Source organism: Acipenser ruthenus, chromosome 4 (assembly GCF_902713425.1).
Source record: "Acipenser ruthenus chromosome 4, fAciRut3.2 maternal haplotype, whole genome shotgun sequence".
NCBI classification, from domain to species: domain Eukaryota; kingdom Metazoa; phylum Chordata; class Actinopteri; order Acipenseriformes; family Acipenseridae; genus Acipenser; species Acipenser ruthenus.
This window is the reverse complement of record NC_081192.1, coordinates 77885787-77906059: the sequence shown is the minus strand read 5'-3', so window position 1 is coordinate 77906059 and position 20273 is coordinate 77885787. Positions and strand designations below refer to the sequence as shown.

Here is a 20273-nt window from a genome sequence, read left to right as displayed (position 1 = left end):
CCCTTGCACGACACTAGGGTGATGAATTCAGCTTAATCAACACCACCACAAGTAATCAACAAGCAGGCTCTGTTTTCACTTATGTCTCCCTGCACCACAGCTGCAGATTCTAAATGCCACATCCTATCAGGGCAATGTTAGTTAAAGTGCTTATATCAATGGACAGCAAAACAGAGCTTTTGCATTACCTTGATTTAAGTCCATTAAACAGCCGAATTCCATCAGCTGGGCCACAAATTTGAACCAGATCCTCTCGCGTCAGCTTAAGTAAATCAGAACCTGAACAATGCAATCAAAACTAAATTAGATTTAATCTCAACGTTTCATTTTCATTTGCACTTCAAATGAAAGTTTAACTGAGTGCAGGTATGTTACCTACAAAAATGTGGCTAAGCACATGTTACAGTCTTTGTTAGCCAAGAATAGACAAGCATTGATGTGCCAAACTGACGACTCCTGTTATTATTCACGTATATTGAGAAATGCTATTAATCAGGAAACATTTTTCTGCCTCTTCCATGGCTGACTCCACTTGAGAGAAGGAGTCATAAATCAACTTACAGGGCTTAACCTGTACGTTGATTTATAAACCTGGGTTTTGGCAATATATTTTAATATCAATCATGCACTTCTCTCCTTCTACATAACGAAAACGGCTTTCAGAAGGCAGACAGCATGCAAAGATGTTGCACTAACCAATCACAATTTTTTCTGGACCTACATAATTGAATACACTTGTTTGAGTGAGTTGTGACTGGGTTGGGCTGAAAAAAAAACAACTGCAAAGTGTGAGAGACACGTGGCAATGGGGCGTAACATGAAATCTGTTACTTTTCACAATTCTGACTCAAATGCATCCAGAGTTCTACACTGCCTGAATTCTAAATGTGGCCATCCTCACTTCAACACATTAAGTTAACCTTTGTATACAGCTATGATAAAAAGCTTTGCATCACCCTATAGAATTAAATAATTTTGCTTCATAAAGTTGAACGAAACCTGCTGAATAATGTTACTTTAACATATTGAATTACAAACTGCTTTGTAGTTTTCCATATACTGACAAATTGAAAAATGTGACATTTCAAAATCAAACATGAAATACTGTACTACTATAATGTAGCTTCCGGTAGCCTTTTGCAGTATCATTTTGTAGTTTACATTATTACATGATGTTAAGAAATATCTAAAATGATGTTCTTGTGTGTGTATGTATGTGTGTATGTGTATGTGTGTATATGTGTGTATGTGTGTATACCCCATTGAAAACCTGTGGTTTCAATTGAAGAGGGCAGTCCATAAGCGCATACCGAAGGATATCAAGGATCTGGAAAGATTCTATATGGAGGAATGGTCTAAGATCCCTCCCAGTGTGTTCTCAAATCTCATTAAACGTTATAGAAAAAGGCTCAGGGCCGTTATCCTTGCAAGGGGAGGGTGCACAAAGTACTGAAAACAAGGGTGCCAATAATTGTGACACTTCATTTTTTTTAGGAAATATATTTATAGTTTGAGAAGTGTGTAATTTTGGTTGATTCCACTGAATCATTAATAAAGTCACATATATTTCACATGTTGGAAAATTACAATATAGCTCAGTACTGGTATTTATTTTATACAGTCTTTTTTGCTCATCTTTATCAAGGGTGCCAATAATTTTGGAGGTGACTGTATATATTTGAGTGATGTTTATTTTTAATAACCGAAAATAACTGATTAAACAAAAAAATAAAGAATAGACTTGCCTGAGAAGTTTGATAATATCCGTGCGTATGTAGAAAATCTATTCTTGTGAAGCCACTGCTGCGACTCCTGTATAGAAGCAGTGGGGCTGAGTTGCTAGGGGAGGAGGAAGGAAGAAAATGAATAAATCTCTCCAGAAACTATAACCAAGGAATTCACAGTAGCTAATTAGCGACACAAAGAAAAAAAAAAAGAATTTCATAAGGACGAGATAGTATTGGATTATTTTGTAATAATCATTACGTGATAATATTGCGTTATTTCACACCAAATAGATTTGGCAGTTCACACCACTCATGTCACTATTCCCATTCAGTCTCTTGGTTTTGCTTTAAAACAAGTTGAGACAGCTGCATTTAATGATTAACTTGTACAAAGAGTTTATTGTATAGGTAAGACACCCAATCTTCACCTCCCCCACACACTTTGACCGCGTCTACTTTTTTGTCTCTAGGGGTCCAGACACAGAAAAGGTTGAAAACCTGTGGCCTAATCTATGTGATCATAAAATGGGCTGAATGAAAATATGCATTAATTTACTACAGTAGCAATATTATGTATTTGTAAAGATTTTTTCAAAAACCATAATATATACATTATAGAAAATTCAGAAGGTGTTTTTTTTTTTGTTTGTTGTTTTTTCCGACTTGCACAAACTGACACCATTGGAGAAATGGTGTCGTAATAACGCAATAATTGTGAAAAACGCAGTATTAACGCAATATATATTTTATCAACTGTGGTGCTAATGAGCTTCCGTAAAATTGCCCTCCACTCACGGTTTTATTATTATTATTATTATTATTAAAAACACTTACTTCCATAGCCACGTTGACTATCAAATCTCCCTGATTATTCGGTGAAGAGGAATTGCTATAAAAAATAAACAAAAAATAAGTTAAAAAAAAAGAAAATGCTCTTTTAAGATGAACAAAAAAAGGACAATCTTATTTGCCACCCCTCAGCTATATAGTCAACTAACCTTGTGCTGCTCAGTTCCAAACTTGAATGTCGTCTCCTGAGAAATAAAAATAAATAAAAATCTAGCAAAAACATATATTCATTATGCAGTTTGCCGTCAGCTGGTTGGGTGGTGCTGCCCACCACTGCGGTCCCCCAGCTGTCACTGCATTATTGCAAAGGTGTAAATTGGACTGCCAGCAGCCTCAGTCCTCCTCGCTTGCGGTTTCTTTTTTTATAGCACTGAAATGCACGGTCTACCCAGTCCATTCACGCAGTGGTAACGTTTCTAACCAATCGCGTTGGTTCGGGTGGGCGGGGTATCGTTTTAGACACTGCAGCTCGTGGAAGGCTAAAACGACTAAGAAGATAACAGATTTTTTTTTTTTTAGTGGAAGTGAGCGTGAAAATAACCAAACCAAAAACAACAAAGCAAATTAAGAAACACGTTTAGAAAGCAAAAAAGGAACAATACGATACAGCAAACGAAATTAAACAAATCAAAGGAAAGGCAGGAGGGGGAGGCCGGGGAGCCTGTACGAAAAAACAGAAGCATCGTTATAGTGGGAAAAAAATGGAAATTGATTTTTTTATAGCACTGAATTAGGTGGAATGATGTGCAATGATGTGCAAAACTTGTCCAAGGGACAAAATGCTAGAAAAATCTACTTGCCCCCTTACCATCCCACAAAATACACAATCAATTAGTGATTAACAGGGGCGGATCTAGCCTCGTAGCTTGACGGGTTCACTAAATTCTTCAAGATACACAAAAGGTTCCCTGTGACCCCACCTCACCAACAAACTTAAAACGTACTTTAAGGAAATGTTCCTTTTAGTGCAGTTTGGAACATATTTGCTTGTAATTAAGTTAAGCTGAATCCAACTCCTGATGTACAGGTGTTTTAGTTTGTTACATCACAGATACGAAATAACTGCCAAATATTACTGCTGCTTTGTGGAGTTCTGATTTTGCTTAACTTTTTCAGTTATGTAACTGCTGAACCCCAGATTTTTAAAGGACATGTGAATAACCTGTCAAGTTTCTCTGCATTTTGTACTGTTTTTCTACCAATATTTACAGTAGGCTCCATCAAATTCTGCAAAGACAAAATATGTTTTTTCTTTTGTTTTTTTCTATTACAAACTTGTTTTTATTATTATTTTTAAAAACAGTGTACAGCTATTTTTCCTCATCTAACACCTTGTCCCATGATGGCTAACTGGAACATTGCTGCAGCAGGGGGATCCTGGTTTCATACCCTGGTGGCTTTTTTTTTTTTTCGGGGGGGAGGAAGGGAGGACATCATTGTTTCCCTGCACTACTCTCACTGAAAAATAAATACATAAACACACTGCCATAGTCTGTATTTTATTTTAAAATAATAAAATATTGTACAGATAATCTCATATAAAAGCATTTCATTTATCACTATGAACATATTTTTCAATCTTCTTGTTTCAATAGTTTTAGAAAAATCGATGGATTGTGCATGTCCAATAAATAACTAATATTTTTCTAATAATGTTAAATCTAAAAAAAAACAAGGTAAATAGTGTAAATAGCAAACAAGGTTACCAACAATAAATCAAAAGAAAAAAAATTCAATACATTTTTTACAAGGGAAATTTGTCTTGAAATGCTTCTAAACAGTAAACTTCGCAGGTTTTTTTTTTTTTTAATATCCCAACTACTCCCAATCTAAATATCCAATTGAGAATCTTTAGTATGAGCTGAAGGCGTCTATGCACAAGAGGAGTCCTCGGAATTTGAATGAACCAAAACAATTTTGCGTTGAAAAATGATCAGAAATTGTTAAAAAATCATGCTCATTGACAAATATCCTAATCGTTTAAAGAGGTTATTATTGTTAAAAGGTGCCTCAACTAGCTATTAATTAAATTTTTCCTTGTCAGGGTATGAATACTTTTGAATTAGCATTTTTGGAGTTTTGCAAAAAAATTGCTTTAATAACTGTAGACATCTATTTCATGTAACTTCATCCACAAAAGCAAAACTTTTGCTACAAAAGATTTTTCATATAATTCTTTGTTTGAGAAATTTCTAGAAATTATAAAATTTCCACTGGGGTATGTATACTTTTGACTACAACTGTACTTTTAAATCCGGTATATATTGTAGCAGTATGTAAAATGCCCCGTTAACGACCCAGCAGCAAAACTAAATCCAAATGTTACGCATGCACAGAACTTCGTGAAAAGTAAAAGGTAATGCAATTTAACAAAAGATAAAAAAAAAGTTTCCAGAATTAAAGTATCCAAAGTCAGTATTCAAAATTGCAGAATATAGTGCTCGATAAGGCCCTAATGTCACAGTTCACTTGCAAATAAAAATGCACAAAAACAAATAAAGATCACAGATAAAAAAAAAACACATAACAGTATCTAAACTGTTACATTACCCTAGCTTGTCTCTTTCGCTTTGTTTTGGCTGCTTTTGTCAGGTGAAAATGGAGGAAGCGCTGTGTAAATGCACATTATAAGACACTGATTTGGCATTAGAGAGAATTTATTTATTTATTCAACAGATATACATTTATGCTATGAAATTAAAGTATTTATTACATACATTTACCTAAATGCAAATGAGGCAAAACATGGTTTCAATTACTTGTCCCTACGCTTACAATGAAAGATTCACTGTAGCTCCCCAAACAAATTTAAAAACAGATTCTGCTTTTGCAAACAGTTTAGTAATAAAAAAAACAAAAACGGTGAGTTTATTTTGTACAACTTTTCCACATTTATTTTTTTGAAGTTTTAAGTTAAATTTGACAGTTTTCACTTGTTATTAGTTTATGAAAGTGTGTCTTTTGCCACTATTTTTTTTTAAGTCGTTATACTTTTAATTTAGATTTAGCTGGGAATTGTGCAGCATGTGATTGGAACAGGAAAGTGAAAGTAGTTTTCATATTTCTTTTACTTCAATACGTCAGTAATATTCTTTAGTTTAGGTATTGTATTCATTTATATAATGGTTTTCTTTTTTTTTTTGGAAAACACCAAATTTGTGTCTCCAGTTTATTATTAGAAGGGCCTGGAATTTAAGATCCAGTACAGAGTTGAAAGGGTCTGCTATGTTTTTTAAATTGCAACACTGGCTTTATTATAGAAATAAATACAAATTTAGAAGTGCATATGTCTATATTTTCTTTATTTTTCATATGATATACTTTGTATTTTAGCAGTGCACCACTCCGAGGTCGCCAAAAAAATTTTGAGAACCACTGCAATATGACACAAAGGTTCAGGGCAATAAACATTGCCCACCACCGCAGTAAATAAATAAAAGGAGTCAACAATATTAAAGTCCTCTTGAACTACGTGCATAGACTGCACATGTAAAAAATACATCAGTTTCTGATTATCTCAAAGTGCTGAAGGAAATCCTTACCGAGTTTCATCACAGTTGGATAAAAACAAACTGAGATTCTGCAGCACCTTAACTACCTGATAGAATCTTTTGATTCTCAGGTAACAATTTGTTCTTTCAGCAGGAAAGTTCATCTCAAGATTGTCTTGCCTAAGCTACCTGAACAATAAAAGTACAGGCCATCCCCTACCCTGCTGAATACAAGCTCACTTACCTGTCTGGAACACTGCTAGTGCTGTGTGCTGCAGAGGTAAATGTAGGAGCAGATGTTGGGGTAGTAGTCACATAGGCGTTGTCTGGCCAAGGAGAACACTGCAATTAAAAATAAAAATAAGTTAAGAGATGAATTACATTTTTTCTTTTTTAAAACACTTAAATACACTAACAATTTTAAAACTGCCATAACAGCATTCACTCACACACAGACAGCTCTTTATACAACTCTGAAATAAGGACCAGCATGCATTTAATGTCACTCCCATATATATCCCTTGAGATGTGGCAGCAATTGATTGATACAGAAATAACATAATTGATTACTTCTCATTTATTTCTGCAAATATACTAAATAGTCAACTCTCCTTTTGACTAACACTGATATAACAAAACTTTGCTAACTTAAAAACTTTGTTGCAATAAAACATTTTTACTGCAACTTTTTTAGTTGCACATTAACTTACTCCTTAAAAGCCCAGATCTGTAGACCATTTCCCTCATTCACTTTGGAGGTCGTAAGAACAGGGATTCCACTGTAAACCCTGGTAAAACAACCTATTTTCTGGTCCCTGCCAGTTAGTCAAAACAAGAGCTGACTGTATAATAAACATGTATTATATAGTATGCACATTAACGATGGTATTTTGCAGATGTTAAATCAAGGCACATTTATGCTATAAATCTAAGTATTTATTACAGAAATTTACCTAAATGCAAATAAGGCAAAACATGGTTTCAATTACTTGTCCCTACGCTTACAAGCTCCACACTCATTTAAAAACTGACTCTGCTTTTGCAAACAGAAATTTTGACAGAAGATGTGTTTGTTGTTCATTACATGCAATAGGTACTTTGCACAAAACAAACTGGTGTGTACTTTCACCACATCTACTTTTAAAGTAGGGGTGTTAATGAAAAACTCATGTACATAAAAGTTTTGCTAGTTTTTAATACGTAAATACACCTGACTTCAGTATCATGTCAACTGCAATCATACAACCAGTAATCAATATATGAAAAGTAGGGGTTTTAAGCTCGACATTTTCTATTGATCAATTAATCATCCAATCTATGATCGATTAATCACACCTGTTTGCTAGTGATATGAAATTGTATTGAAAGATGACTACAAGTAATCATTTTGTGATGCAATCTGACATGTTCCTTTGAGCTTACTGCCCATGTGCTTTTCCTTCAAAATCAAATGCCATGTCTAAAAGAAAGTTAGCGGAAGAAAAATTACAATATAGCTGTTAATTTTCTGATACTGTTTGAAAAATATATTATACAAACAAATTGCAGCCTTTTTATTTTCATTCTGAGATATTGTGAAATATTGGGTATTCCCATAGGCGTAATTTACACAGAGGACATATCCCCCTCACTTTTTCAACCACGTGGAAGTGTGACCCTCACATAGCAGCAGTACTAAAGTTTATTTCTCAATCATTAATTTGTATAATCACAGTATAGTGGTCTCCACCAAGACCCAGTGGAAATGCCAATCAACTGAGGCAGTGTTGTATTATGGGCGATCTCAAGCAGAGCCCAGTAGTAAAGAACAGAGTTTTTTTTTTTTTTTCTTTTCATTGTGGAATTTCTTAATTATGATACTATTTCTGCGGTCTATGGTCTCAATACTATAAAAAAAAAAAAATTATATTTGCACATTGGGGTCTCCTGTCCTCAGAAGTTGTTCTTGACTGCAAAGGCACCAATCGGAATGAAATGAGCATTTATTTCTCATAGGAGGCTGTGTGGTCCAGTGGTTAAAGAAAAGGGCTTGTAACCAGGAGGTCCCCGGTTCAAATCCCACCTCAGCCACCAACACATTGTGTGACCCTGAGCAAGTCACTCCTTGTGCTTCGTCTTTTGGGTTGGACGTAATTGTAAGTGACTCTGCAGCTGATGCATAGTTCACACACCCTAGTCTCTGTAAGTCGCCTTGGATAAAGGAGTCTGCTAAATAAACAAAAATAATAATAATAATTGTATTACTATATGCCCCAGCTATAGAAACTGTTCACTCCACTTTTGAAACCAAAGTTATGCACTGGGTATAACTTCTGGTTGCCCTTTTGCCAAGGTCTTTAGAAGTATGCTCCACAATATTTCAAGATTTATTTTTCATGCACCATTTTTTGATACCGCACTCAGGTAGACAAGATGAATCAATCTATTTTTTTTTATTTTTTTTTTAAATCGACAAAAGCCCACAGGTGTGATTAACTGATTAACCATTAAATTGATTAAAACCCCTAATGAGAAGTAAAATAACTGTAGATTAAAATCACCTGAACTAGTTCATGTCAAACATTTACATGCCAAAATGTAAAAAATAAACTTTCATATATGACATTATTACTTTACATATCGATATGGGTAAAGCGATAAATACATTTTATATATACACTACCGGTCAAAAGCTTTAGAACACCTCCATTTTTCCAGTTTTTATTGAAATTTACGCAGTTTAATGTCTCAATGTACTCTGAAATTAAAGCATAGAACAAATAAACAATTGGAGATAAAAAAGAAATCATGTTTTAACAAAATTTAATCTAAATTTTTGACTCAAAGTAGCCACCTTTTGCAGATATAACAGCCGAACACACTCGTGGCATTCTTTCTACAATGGAAATCAAATATTGTTCGGAAAGTTCTTCCCAACACTGTTGCAGAAGTTCCCACAAATGTGTTGCACTTGTAGGTTGCTTTGCTTTCACCCTTCTGTCCAATTCATCCCAAACCAGCTCGATGGGGTTTAAGTCTGGAGACTGTGCTGGCCATTCCATGATTTGAAGCCTACCGTCTTGTTCTTTTCTTCTAAGGTAGTTCTGACATAGCCTGGAGGTATGTTTTGGGTCATTATCTTGCTGTAGGATGAACCCCTGACCAACTAGGCGTATACCAGAGGGTATTGCATGGCCCTGCAAAATGCTGTGGTAGCAGTTTTGGTTCAGGGTGCCACTCGCTCTGTGCAAGTCGCCGACTCTGGATCCAGCAAAAGAGCCCCAGACCATCACGCTTCCTCCTCCATGTTTGACAGTTGGTGTCACACACCGAGGAACCATCCTTTTGCCTACTCGACGGCGTACAAAAACCCTGCGTGATGGACCGAAGATTTCAAATTTTGATTCATTGGTCCATAAGACCTTCTTCCAGTCTTCAGTAGTCCACTGGCGGTGCTTCATGGCCCAGGCAAGCCTCTTTTTCTTATTTTGCCATCTTAGCAATGGCTTTCTTACTGCCACTCGACCTGTCAAACCTGCAGCTCGAAGTCTTCTCTTCACAGTTGAAACTGAGACTTGCTTACTTCGACCAGTGTTAAGCTGTGCTTGAAGCTGTTGTCCTGTGAGCCGCCTATTACGCAAGCTGTTGACTCTCAGAAACTTGTCTTCTGATTCTGTTGTGGCTTTGGGTCTGCCAGACCTCTTCCTGTCAGAGTTTCCTCCAGTTTCCAAGTGCCTTTTGATGGTGTAAGAAACTGTACTCACTGACACCTTGTCTTTCTTTGCAATTTCTCTAAAGGAAAGACCTACACTTTTAAGGGTAATAATGGTCTGTCTGTCTTCCTTTGTTAATTGCCTTTTTCTCGCCATTATGAGAGCAATATACTACTTCCTGCAGTACAATACTGTCCAAATAATGCTTAAGAGGGTGTAGTAACACAGTCTGTTCCAACACTGCTTTTATACAGACAGAGGGTTTGTAAGTAATCAACAAAAGTTGGGACACCTGTAGGAATTGTTAGCATCAACTTTCAAGGCTTAATTTACTTCCATTGCTGCAGAACAGCTGTAAGTTGTTAACACATTACTTGTTCCCTGAAAAAGGCCTTTTTGCATAACTCTGAAATGTACATTATTTTTCAGTTTTTGGTAACCTAAACTTTTTTTTTTTAACCTCTGGCAGTTTACCGCTTACCTTTGTACCATTTCAGGTTATTTAGTGGACTTGAACTGCTTAAATTTCAATAGAAACTGGAAAAATGGGGGTGTTCTAAAACTTTTGACCGGTAGCGTATATATATATAAAAACATATTTCTTCCACTGAAAAGTGCTTTGCCGATCACAAATTAAGTACAGGAAAGAAAAAATATCCATTCTGAAACCACTCCGACACCCCTTTCAATTACTGTAATCCAAGAACAAAACAAAATGTACACACCGAGGGAAAAAAAAAAAATATATATAATATTGTCTAGTAGTATTTGCAAGTGTTAGATTTAGGAATGAATGCACATCAAGTTAGTGAGTACATGATTGTGCCAAGTAAGGATTTTCCAAATGAGGAGGCCAGGTTCAAGCCAAGCCAGTTTGTAATGGAATCAATGGAAAAGCCCTATATCTAACACTTCGAACTCTGCACCAGGCGTGACTCTCACAATTAAAGGTAAGGTAAGCAGAAGTCCTTACACTGCCTCGCTTTGCCAGAGAATCACCGCAGTCTGCTGGCAAAGTCCGCTTGCTGGACTTTTTCTGCTCATGTTCAACTGCATCTTCTATTATAGGCTCAAGCCTCATCTGGACAAACACCAAACACTAGGATCAATGTTTTAATTACACAGTGAGCACATAATATGCAGAATTCAGAACCATAAATTAATATTGTAACTCACTGGCATCAAAAAAGAAAAAACATCTACTTTGAGTATTAACCCCAGTGAGGCTTTGGCCGTGAGATTATAATGTGTGCACTCACATTTAATTATACCGTGTTTATATTAAGAAAGGCACTAAATTGTATTACATTTATTCAAATGTACAAATCCCCAACCCCACCCTTTTTAATACAAGGGCTCCACATTAACTTGAGAATCTCAATGAGTAGAATCCCCGTTCCATCTTTCTATTCAATCACTATTTCAAAGGCACTACTTGGATGGAATGAAGGCCCTGAACGCTAAAATCAAAATGTAATCGAAGACTGGTGCCCTTCCAAGCAGTTCTAGGGACAAGAAGAAAAAGCATCCCCACTAAAATCATGGAGGTAATTAAAACAAATGAAAATACAAATGAGCAAATGAAAATACCCAATAGTTAAGGGGAATTATTGTTGAGAGATAGAGCCAGCCTATTGTTTAGCACACTCAAAGATGTTGCTTCTTCCTTCAGTCTGCAGTCCAAAACAATATTTAATTGCAGGTTTGTAAGGGCAAGAATTAAAAAATATAAATAAATAAATAAATAATAATAATGCCGTAGTTTTCAACTGTAGTACTTTACTGCAGTTTTATAACGGTCACTCTGTCATCTTTTTAAAAGTATGACAGTAATTTAGGTTTGTAGATGTTATAGGAATGTATTTATGTAAAATACCCTGACATTTACTCCAGCTTATGCTCATGAAATCAGCAGTAGCTCAAGCCATGTAGGGGTACTTGATTTGCCCCCATGGTTGCTCATCATTACCTCTGCCAGGATGGTGGTGTCATATGAAGGCTGGTACTTTTCTTTCTCCTGCGGGGTCCTTTTCTCCATCTTCTCTCGGTCAGTCTTCTGCTTTCTGTCCGCTCCCTTTGGCTACAGAGTTACAAATTCAGATTCAACAACAGGAGAAAGACTCCACTCTGTGTATAGTATAAAACGGTACACTTCTACAACTATGACTACTACCACTGCTTCAGATTGATCAGGGTCAGCAGTGCGTATTACATCATCTTAAACTTGCTTATATGCAGCACTACTGGGAATTAAAAAATTAGAACCAGAAAGGAATAAATCAGGAAATGGAGACTTATCAGTTCCAGTATGCCATTTCATAGCTAGGAAGGACTGAAGCACAATGTAGTCAAGAGATTCACCAAGAATGTATCTGCTCTGTCTGTTCTACGCTAGTAAAGGAGTCACTGCGTTTCAATGCAGAACACAGTCACATCACCATTACCTTGAAGACCTTGATTTGGCAGCTGGCTGAATGGAGGTGATCAGTGTATTCTCCATTCTCATTCTGATTGAAAGTGTCGATCTGAATTCTGAATGGTACACCCTTCTCACCACCGTGTTTCCTAGGAGTAAATTCTGTGCTGATGCAATGTACCTAAAAAAAAAAAAGAAAAAAAGGATCATATATATATATATATATATATATATATACACACATGCACACATCTATATCTATTATATATATATATATATATATATATATATATATACACACACACACACAGACACACATCTATACATCTATATCTATTATATTATATATATATATATATATATATATATATATATATATATATATATATATATATATATATATATATACACACACACACATATAAATAATACATGTATTCCTGTTGGATAAGTTTGTTCGATTGCTTTAAAAAAAAATTTAAATTTAAATGCTACAGCAAATCAAAAGAATTATATAATTTGCAAAAATTGCAGTTTAAAAAGTAATTTTAGCCAACAAAGCTAGAAAACCGTAGATAACAGAAATGTTATGCATCCAGTCAAATTCAAGCTACAAGGTCACACAGTTACAGTATGGAGGCAGTAGAAGGTGCTGCAGTTTTAACTTCAAAATAGGCAAGCAACTCATGCACACAATTTAGAAGAACTTCTATATCCTCACCAGAACTTCTATATCCTCCCTCAGCAAGTGTTATAACAGGGCTAGAAGTTAACTTTATAATGCAGTAGTGAGGTTTTGCTACCTAATACCAGTAACTGTGTACGTGTTCACTCAGGGTCGGTTATATAAACTGCAGCATAAGGTATCAGAAAAATGCTACTGCATAAAAAAAAAAAAACTAGTAGCAAATTAAGAGTTTTGGGTAGCAAAATGCTACCAAATATATAAGTTAACTTCGAGCCTTGATTATAAGCATGTCAACAATTCCAACTTGAATACCCAGAATCTAGTTTCTAAATATTTTTTACCTGGACAAAAACTGAAGTGCGCTTTGTAATGTCCCACAGAAATTCAGCTGCATTGAGCTGGTTTGGGTTTGTCCTTGGGTCAATAATTCCAACAGACATTGGGATATCTGTCCAAAAAGAAAGATCTGCATTGGGCTTAGAAAACAATGCAACACATTTTTTATAAAAGGACCACACACAGGTTTGGCAGCTGGTGGATCTGGTACAGTTGTAATAACTTGTACAAACTCAATATTTAGTAAATAATCCACATAACAGTAGCAGAACAGTGAAAAAGCAGGTCACTGTTACCAACATTCAGAACACAGAAAAGAAGAATATAAAAAAAATTGGACAAGCAGTTCCTAAGATGCTGCTTTCAATCAGGCTTCAGTATGGTGAAATAGTTGGTCATTGTTACCTACAACTAGGGGCAGTACAATTGAAAGTGTACTGAATGAATAAAATACATATATTATACGACCACCAAAATAAGCTTACTAAGCTACTAAGCTTATCTAACATGGGGGTTGGGAACATGGTACAAGGTTGTTGAGAACAAGATGAACCCATCTGAGGCTCTTGTGACTGCTTATCAGTAGGGCTGTATTTTTTATAGGTAAAAATTGTTGTTTTAGCCTATTATGCACACCGATATTACTGTATTCTTTAACTTCTCATTGCACAAAATGCAATGTTTCGTTTGCCGAAACTGAGATGGGAATTTTCCTTAGGAAGAGGAATTAAATTACAGTTTGACAACTTCTAAACATGTTACTGTAAATGTTGTTTTTTTTTTTTTACTTACAAGCAGTAATACAATGTTTTTTTTATGTGACCGTTGTAAAGTTTATACAGCATAATTCACTGTCAAGCAAGTAACCGATTACAACTTCAATCTTACTATCCTTGGTATTCATTTTAAGAAATGCATGCAATGTGAATTGTTGGAATCTGTAATTATAAAACAGTGGTTTAAATACATGCCTTGTTTCAGTAGTGTAAATTAGAATACATTCACTACTGCATCTGGGTCATTCTACGAAAATGGTGGCTTTTTGAACAGCCAACTTTTAAAAAATGTAATTCTTTTTTTTTTTAAACCAAAACTTAGTCAGATAATAGTTAACCCCTTAACATTATAAATTAACATAAATGACAGTTTAATGTATTTTTATATTTTTACTACATTACATTAAAAAAATGCTTGTGCTGCCTTTTTGTCACTGGTGTTACCTATATTTTAGATGACAATTCAGGCTTTCCAGAATGTAATTTGACTATTTAATTTGCATATATAATCAAAGACAGAAAAGGTTAATGATAATATTAAGAAATTGTTTTGATTAGTAATAATTTACTTTAAACAGGTATGTGTAAAGTTCTATTGTGTGAAATTTTTCTATTTCTACCATTGTGTTTTTTATTGTAACATTAGAAATAATTGAGGTTGAGTCATCAAAATTGAATGATCATATCCTTAAAATGCTTACTAATGAATGCAGCAACAGTTAGGTAGATACAAAAACCATAGTATATGAAATTGGGCAACTCTGATGCCAGAACACCAATATGCCATGCAGGAACACCAGTGACGCAATGTGAAACCAATGACATAGCATAAGATTATTTCAAACCAATTTTATCAATTTATTAGTAATGTTTTTCATTACAAATAATTTCAGATTTAATAAGATGTGTTGATTTAATATGAACAATAAAATTAAGGTTATTGGTCAAAGATTAAGACCAAAAGATGAAGCCTATTGTCCACTAGAACATTAGAAACACTAACATTGAACGTAAACTAAAACTGTTTTCCCAACAGCACTGATACGAACATTTTGTATGCAGTAAAACATGTTCATGGAATATTTACTGTACTAACTGTTCTTCACTTTTACTTGAGATATGTTTGTCTTTGCCATGTTATTGTGTCGCATCCATCTCTTATCATCTCCGAGCCAGTCTCCATTGCCAGTTCCCATCTGCCACTTTCACACATTCAGGTTCTCCTCCAAGTACTTCCAGATACTGTGGTCAATCTGAACTGATCTTTTGTTCATTGGCAGAGACTCTGGCATCAGACAAACAATCTGGTCATCCCCATACCAGTTGATATCATCTCTTGGGCTTGGCCAGTAGAACTTGTTGACTCCATTCCTGTGCATGCACTTAACTTTGACATTATGTTCTTCGACCTCCAGTATAACGCCAGGGTATGGTTGCACTGTCGGGAGGGTGACTTCTTGGAATCCATAACATGGGCAATCCCACACGCCTTCCGCTGCTTGGCAGAGACAGCTTATGACTCTATATTTTAGGATGCCAGGTGTGATACTTACAACCTGATGCATTCGCATGGTTCCTTTTATGGTTACTAGAGGTACCCCAGACATCTTCTGTGCCTTTCTTTCCACCTTTTCCTCGCTGATATAATACAACTGTATTTGACTGCCAGAGTCCTTCAACTCCTGGTAGAAAGACATTGCATCTGTTATGTCTCTCCCGTGGCGGACCAAGAGGTTGGCTCACCTCTTTAATGAACCCCCCACTCCATCTGGAGCACCCTTTCTGTGACTGGCCTCGAACAAGTTCCAAGTAGTCCCCTGGAAGCCCTTCTTGTAAGGTTCCGTGCAAACCATATAAAAGTTACCCTTCTGTTTATATTGTGTGGCAGGGCCATCACTGAAGAAGTGAAGGTGTTGCACGGCAGGGTACTGGTGTTTTATCATGTCCAGGATGGGGTCGAGGTGAGCCCATATGGTTGCTGGATCATGCCTTCTGCTGGGTGAGATGGTGCAGGAGATGGGTGGCTCCTCCCCCACATACAGGACACCAGTGTGGAGCGTCACTTGCTTGTGTGACACCCCGAAGTGAACTGACTGAATCTCTGAAGCGTACTTGCAAGTGAAGTTCTCACTAAAGTCTATTTGGATCAGGCAATCATTGGTCAGGTTTTCCCTCAGGGTCTGGTAGATGCTGTACTGCCATCTGATGTTGAACAGATGTCTCCTGAATAGAAAGAGCCTATCTTGGAATTGGGTCACCAGCTCTTCCTCTGTTATGGCTAATAAGTCATAAATTTCAATTGTGAAATTTCTGATTAAATACAGCCTTACTTATCAGGCTTTGAGGTGTAAAGATTGGGCTCTATTTTATATATCTAAGCAGAGGTGCCTTTTTCCTGCTGAACAAGCTTTAGCCACAGTATTTTCTGGCATTTAGTGATGTTGAAAAGTGGGGGTCAATAATGCACCGCTTGGGGAGCTCACCAATGGGACTGAAGAGTTTTATAGATCAGCATTATTTTATTAATTTAAAATAGAGCCAATTAAGTCAAGTAGACAAATTTTAATGGCTTTATGATGACCGCTCTTAAGTGCTCTGTAGTGACATTCATGCTTTACATACCAACATCCAGCAGCCTGTCTCCAGGGCGATTCCACCTCCAGTCCTCCAGCTGTTGATGCTCCATATACTGAAGCCTCCGGTCATGGAACACCACTCTAACTATGCTCTAAGGGGGTGAAGAAGGTAAAAGCAAATCAACAAATCACAAAATCGATGATTGGGTTGATGTGCTCTGGAGGTACATCAAACAGAGATTCAGATTCTCTCAATTACTAGTAGAACACAGTAAACACGTTTTATCACTCATGGATATGTGGTTCTCTAGATGTGTATCACCACTATATTTCTGTTACCAAGGAAACGCACCACCAAGCAAGCATGTGATTAAAACCACCATTTCCCAGACTGTCACACATTACTTTTTCTTTAAGCCAAATATATAAAATTGCTTATCTAGAAAATACTGTAAACCGAGTAAAACAAAACAGCTTCAAGCAAAATTAACTTATTTTTAGAAACAAAATTAACTTATTTTTAGAAACATGCACTGCAAAACCACTGACCCCACCCCCACTTGGCAGGAACAAGCTTCTTAATTAGCACTCAGCCAGCTCTGCTCCAGCTCACTGCTTATAGTACCAAAATGAGAAATTAAGAAAGCGGTTGTACCTTCACGGTTTTACTGTTCAATTCTGGCAGTTCTCCGATCTTTCTGTTATCCAACATTCGGATTTCGTAGGACTGACCTTTTGGGGGTTAAGGGGGCAAAAGTTACTGATTAAGATTAAAACTTTTCTTTTTTTTTAAAACATATTTTAAAGAATAAGTAGCGGGGTTCCGAAAGATATAGTGTTCTACGTCCCTACGTGTTGCTACAACTGTTTAAATAATGTACCAGTAATTTTTCATTTCATTGTTAACATCTGACAACTTTAAAGTATGTTTCAAAGCTCTTTTCAAAATGGCCGCTCCAGTGTACTGAGGTTTGAGATCTGTCCTCTAAATCACTGCAGGAAGAGTGAAGAGATTTAAAAAAAAAGGTTTCTGGCTTTTCTGTCATGAATCATTATTTCTGTGTTACCTGCTTGACAGTGTGGGCAATAATCAGTGCACTAGAGCGGCCATTAAAAAGAGCTTTGAAACATACTTTAAACGTTGAAGTGTAAAAGGTTGTCAGGATGTTAATGAAAATAAATTACAGGTAAGTTATTTAAACATTTGTAGCAACGTGGGGACGTGTAACACTATATTTTTCAGAATCCCACTACTGACCCTTTAATAAACAAAAAATAAGACTGAATACTGTTGGTTATTAAACAAATCAAAAAAATACATTTCTCTGTTACTGCTTCTCATTAATTTGTATGTGCACTGATTATTTATCTGCTTTATCAAAGGAATTACAGGGTAATTTGTACTGCAAATGGATTACAGTAAACACAATTTGTTAGGTAAAAAAAAAGTACAGACAAGTGTGCATGTGTGAGTGTGTTGGAGCTTCAATTCTAAAATGAACACCATATTTAAGCTGTACACAAACAAGTATGCTTCTACCACATAAAACAATATCAAATATATTTTTGTTATACAATTAGAAGCTGTGTGTTTTTTGGATTATCCTGTTAACCACATGCTGGTTCTGGAAGGGTTAAAATGTCCAAGATTGGGTACATTAATCAAATGCATGCATGCAATCTCAACCTCCATTGTTTTCTAATAGTCCCATACTAGTGACTGATGCAAGTAACTGAAGAGGTGTGTTCATTCACTATAGAAGGTCTGCTTAGCTCATTAGAAGACAAAGGCAGACCCCTACTTCCCTGTCCAGACTCTGCAGAAAGACTTTTAAAGGAGATGTGACTCCCGCCTGGTACTGCAGCACCAACAGTAGAGGAATGGATACTTTAGCCAATGTCAATCCCACAGCACTGAGAATATAAGGGGAGGTTACCTTGGTTCAGGTAGGTGAGGGTCTCATCATGCAGTTTGATTGCCGGCGAGGTGGCAGCACACAGAACATACTGGAATGGAGGGTTTTTGGTCTCGCTGTCTTGGGGGAGGCTTGAATCTTCCTGCTTGAAAATAGGCAGTGCCAAGACATCACTTGGGGGAAACAGACAGCAGCTGGTTAGAGACCAAATTTGTGAGGATCTTGCCGTAGGCAACAAAATCAGTATCTTCTTGACTTTGTCTGAGGCTGAGCATTTGCCTTCACTGAACCCTCTTCGTCTAACAAAGCATTCAGCTCCCTTTATATACCATGTGGCTGGGGTTTGATTGGCCATAAATTAGTCAATCAAGACCCAGCCACGTTCCACACGTGAATCTGGCAGGGATGGAATTAGCCCCATCCCTGCCAAACAAATTCAAAATGAATCTTTATTGACACACACTGTTTACCTGCATGGATACTGCCCTGTCACAGTGTGCAATTGAATGCGAGGACATTTTATTTTATAAAAAAAAAAATGTTTGCTTTAAAATGTACAGGACCATAAAACACAAAAAACAGGCCTACAGCTATGGCCAAAAGGTTTGCATCACCTTACAGCATGAACACATTTAGCTTCATAACATCAAATGAAAGTTGGACCTGCTGAATAATGTTACATTAACATTAGGACTGTCAATTAATCGCAGTTAACTTCTGTGATTAACGCGTAAATGCTTTTAGAGATTAATTATTTTAACGTGTGTTAATCTCATTGCTGTGTATTGAGCCTTTCAGCACACCATACTTCAATCCCGGCCGCGGCAACATTGTATTGAGTGTCTGAGTGCAGTTATTGAATAGAAAGTATTAAATAGAAAGTTAGTCACTGAACCTCTTAATGAAGCAAAGCACTAAAAATGAATGGGATTTTTTTTTTGACGGGCTCATGGACAGAAAGTCGCTTACTTGTCTACTGTCAAAGTGAGTTCCAGTATCAAACACAAGTATCTAGTCTGCTGTATGCTGAAAACGCCTTCACTTCTCAAAATACACAAGCAGCTCTTCTGCTACAGACAATAACAACAACAAATTAAACCCACCAGTTGACAGAAATGCAGGATCGCTGCAAGCCCATATCAAGCTAAGTATAATAATACTTTTTTTTTTTTTTTTTTTTTTTTAAATGAGTTAGGCTGCGTTGCTCCTTTTTTTTTCTTTTGCGCATAGTATGTAAGCCTAACAAATTGTTAGTTTGCAATTTTTGTCTATGACAGTTTTTTTTTTTAATGTTCTCTTCAGAATTAACAGTTCATTTCCTAGAAGTGCTTACTATAGCTCAATTTTAACCGCACATTTTATTGTGTTGGTTGTATTTGTAATTTCTAAATTATTGCCCCTAGTAAATTTTGGTGGTGGTCTCAATGGGTAAATTTCCTGGTTAAATAAATACATTTTAAACAATTTTATTTACAGTTAAGGATAATAAAAACAATAGCATCAGTAATAAAACAAATTTAAATTAGACGGATGTAGTAATTGTAACAATTTAATATGCGATTAAAACCGAGATTAACTAAGATTATTTTTTTTTTTAATTGTGAGATTAATCGCGATAAAAAAAAATATCGCTTGACAGCCCTAATTAACATATTGAGTTACATACTGCTTTGTAGTTTTCCATATACTTAATGAAAAACTGACAAATTGAAAAATGTGACATTTCAAAATCTAAATACTGTACTATTATAGCTTACGGAAGACTTTTGATATAATTTTGTATTGTCTTTGATTATATAATGTTAA

At 36.0% G+C, this 20273-nt stretch overlaps 1 protein-coding gene across 4 annotated transcripts in view; it reads right to left on the bottom strand.

The window, feature by feature from the left end:
- Positions 1-20273, bottom strand: part of ubp1 (upstream binding protein 1) — a 43506-nt gene that overhangs the window by 7824 nt on the left and 15409 nt on the right. For 3 of the 4 annotated variants that reach the window (XM_033999801.3, XM_033999804.3, XM_033999803.3), the window contains 12 exons: positions 18489-18640; positions 17207-17283; positions 16598-16703; positions 13205-13311; positions 12204-12356; positions 11729-11839; positions 10733-10840; positions 6312-6409; positions 2726-2761; positions 2562-2616; positions 1746-1839; positions 189-279 (listed from right to left, as the gene is read on the bottom strand). In XM_033999801.3, coding sequence (XP_033855692.3) covers positions 189-279; positions 1746-1839; positions 2562-2616; positions 2726-2761; positions 6312-6409; positions 10733-10840; positions 11729-11839; positions 12204-12356; positions 13205-13311; positions 16598-16703; positions 17207-17283; positions 18489-18640 — 1188 coding nt within the window. The remainder of the gene's footprint in view (positions 1-188; positions 280-1745; positions 1840-2561; positions 2617-2725; positions 2762-6311; positions 6410-10732; positions 10841-11728; positions 11840-12203; positions 12357-13204; positions 13312-16597; positions 16704-17206; positions 17284-18488; positions 18641-20273) is intronic. The other variant, XM_059022870.1, reaches the window with a different exon arrangement.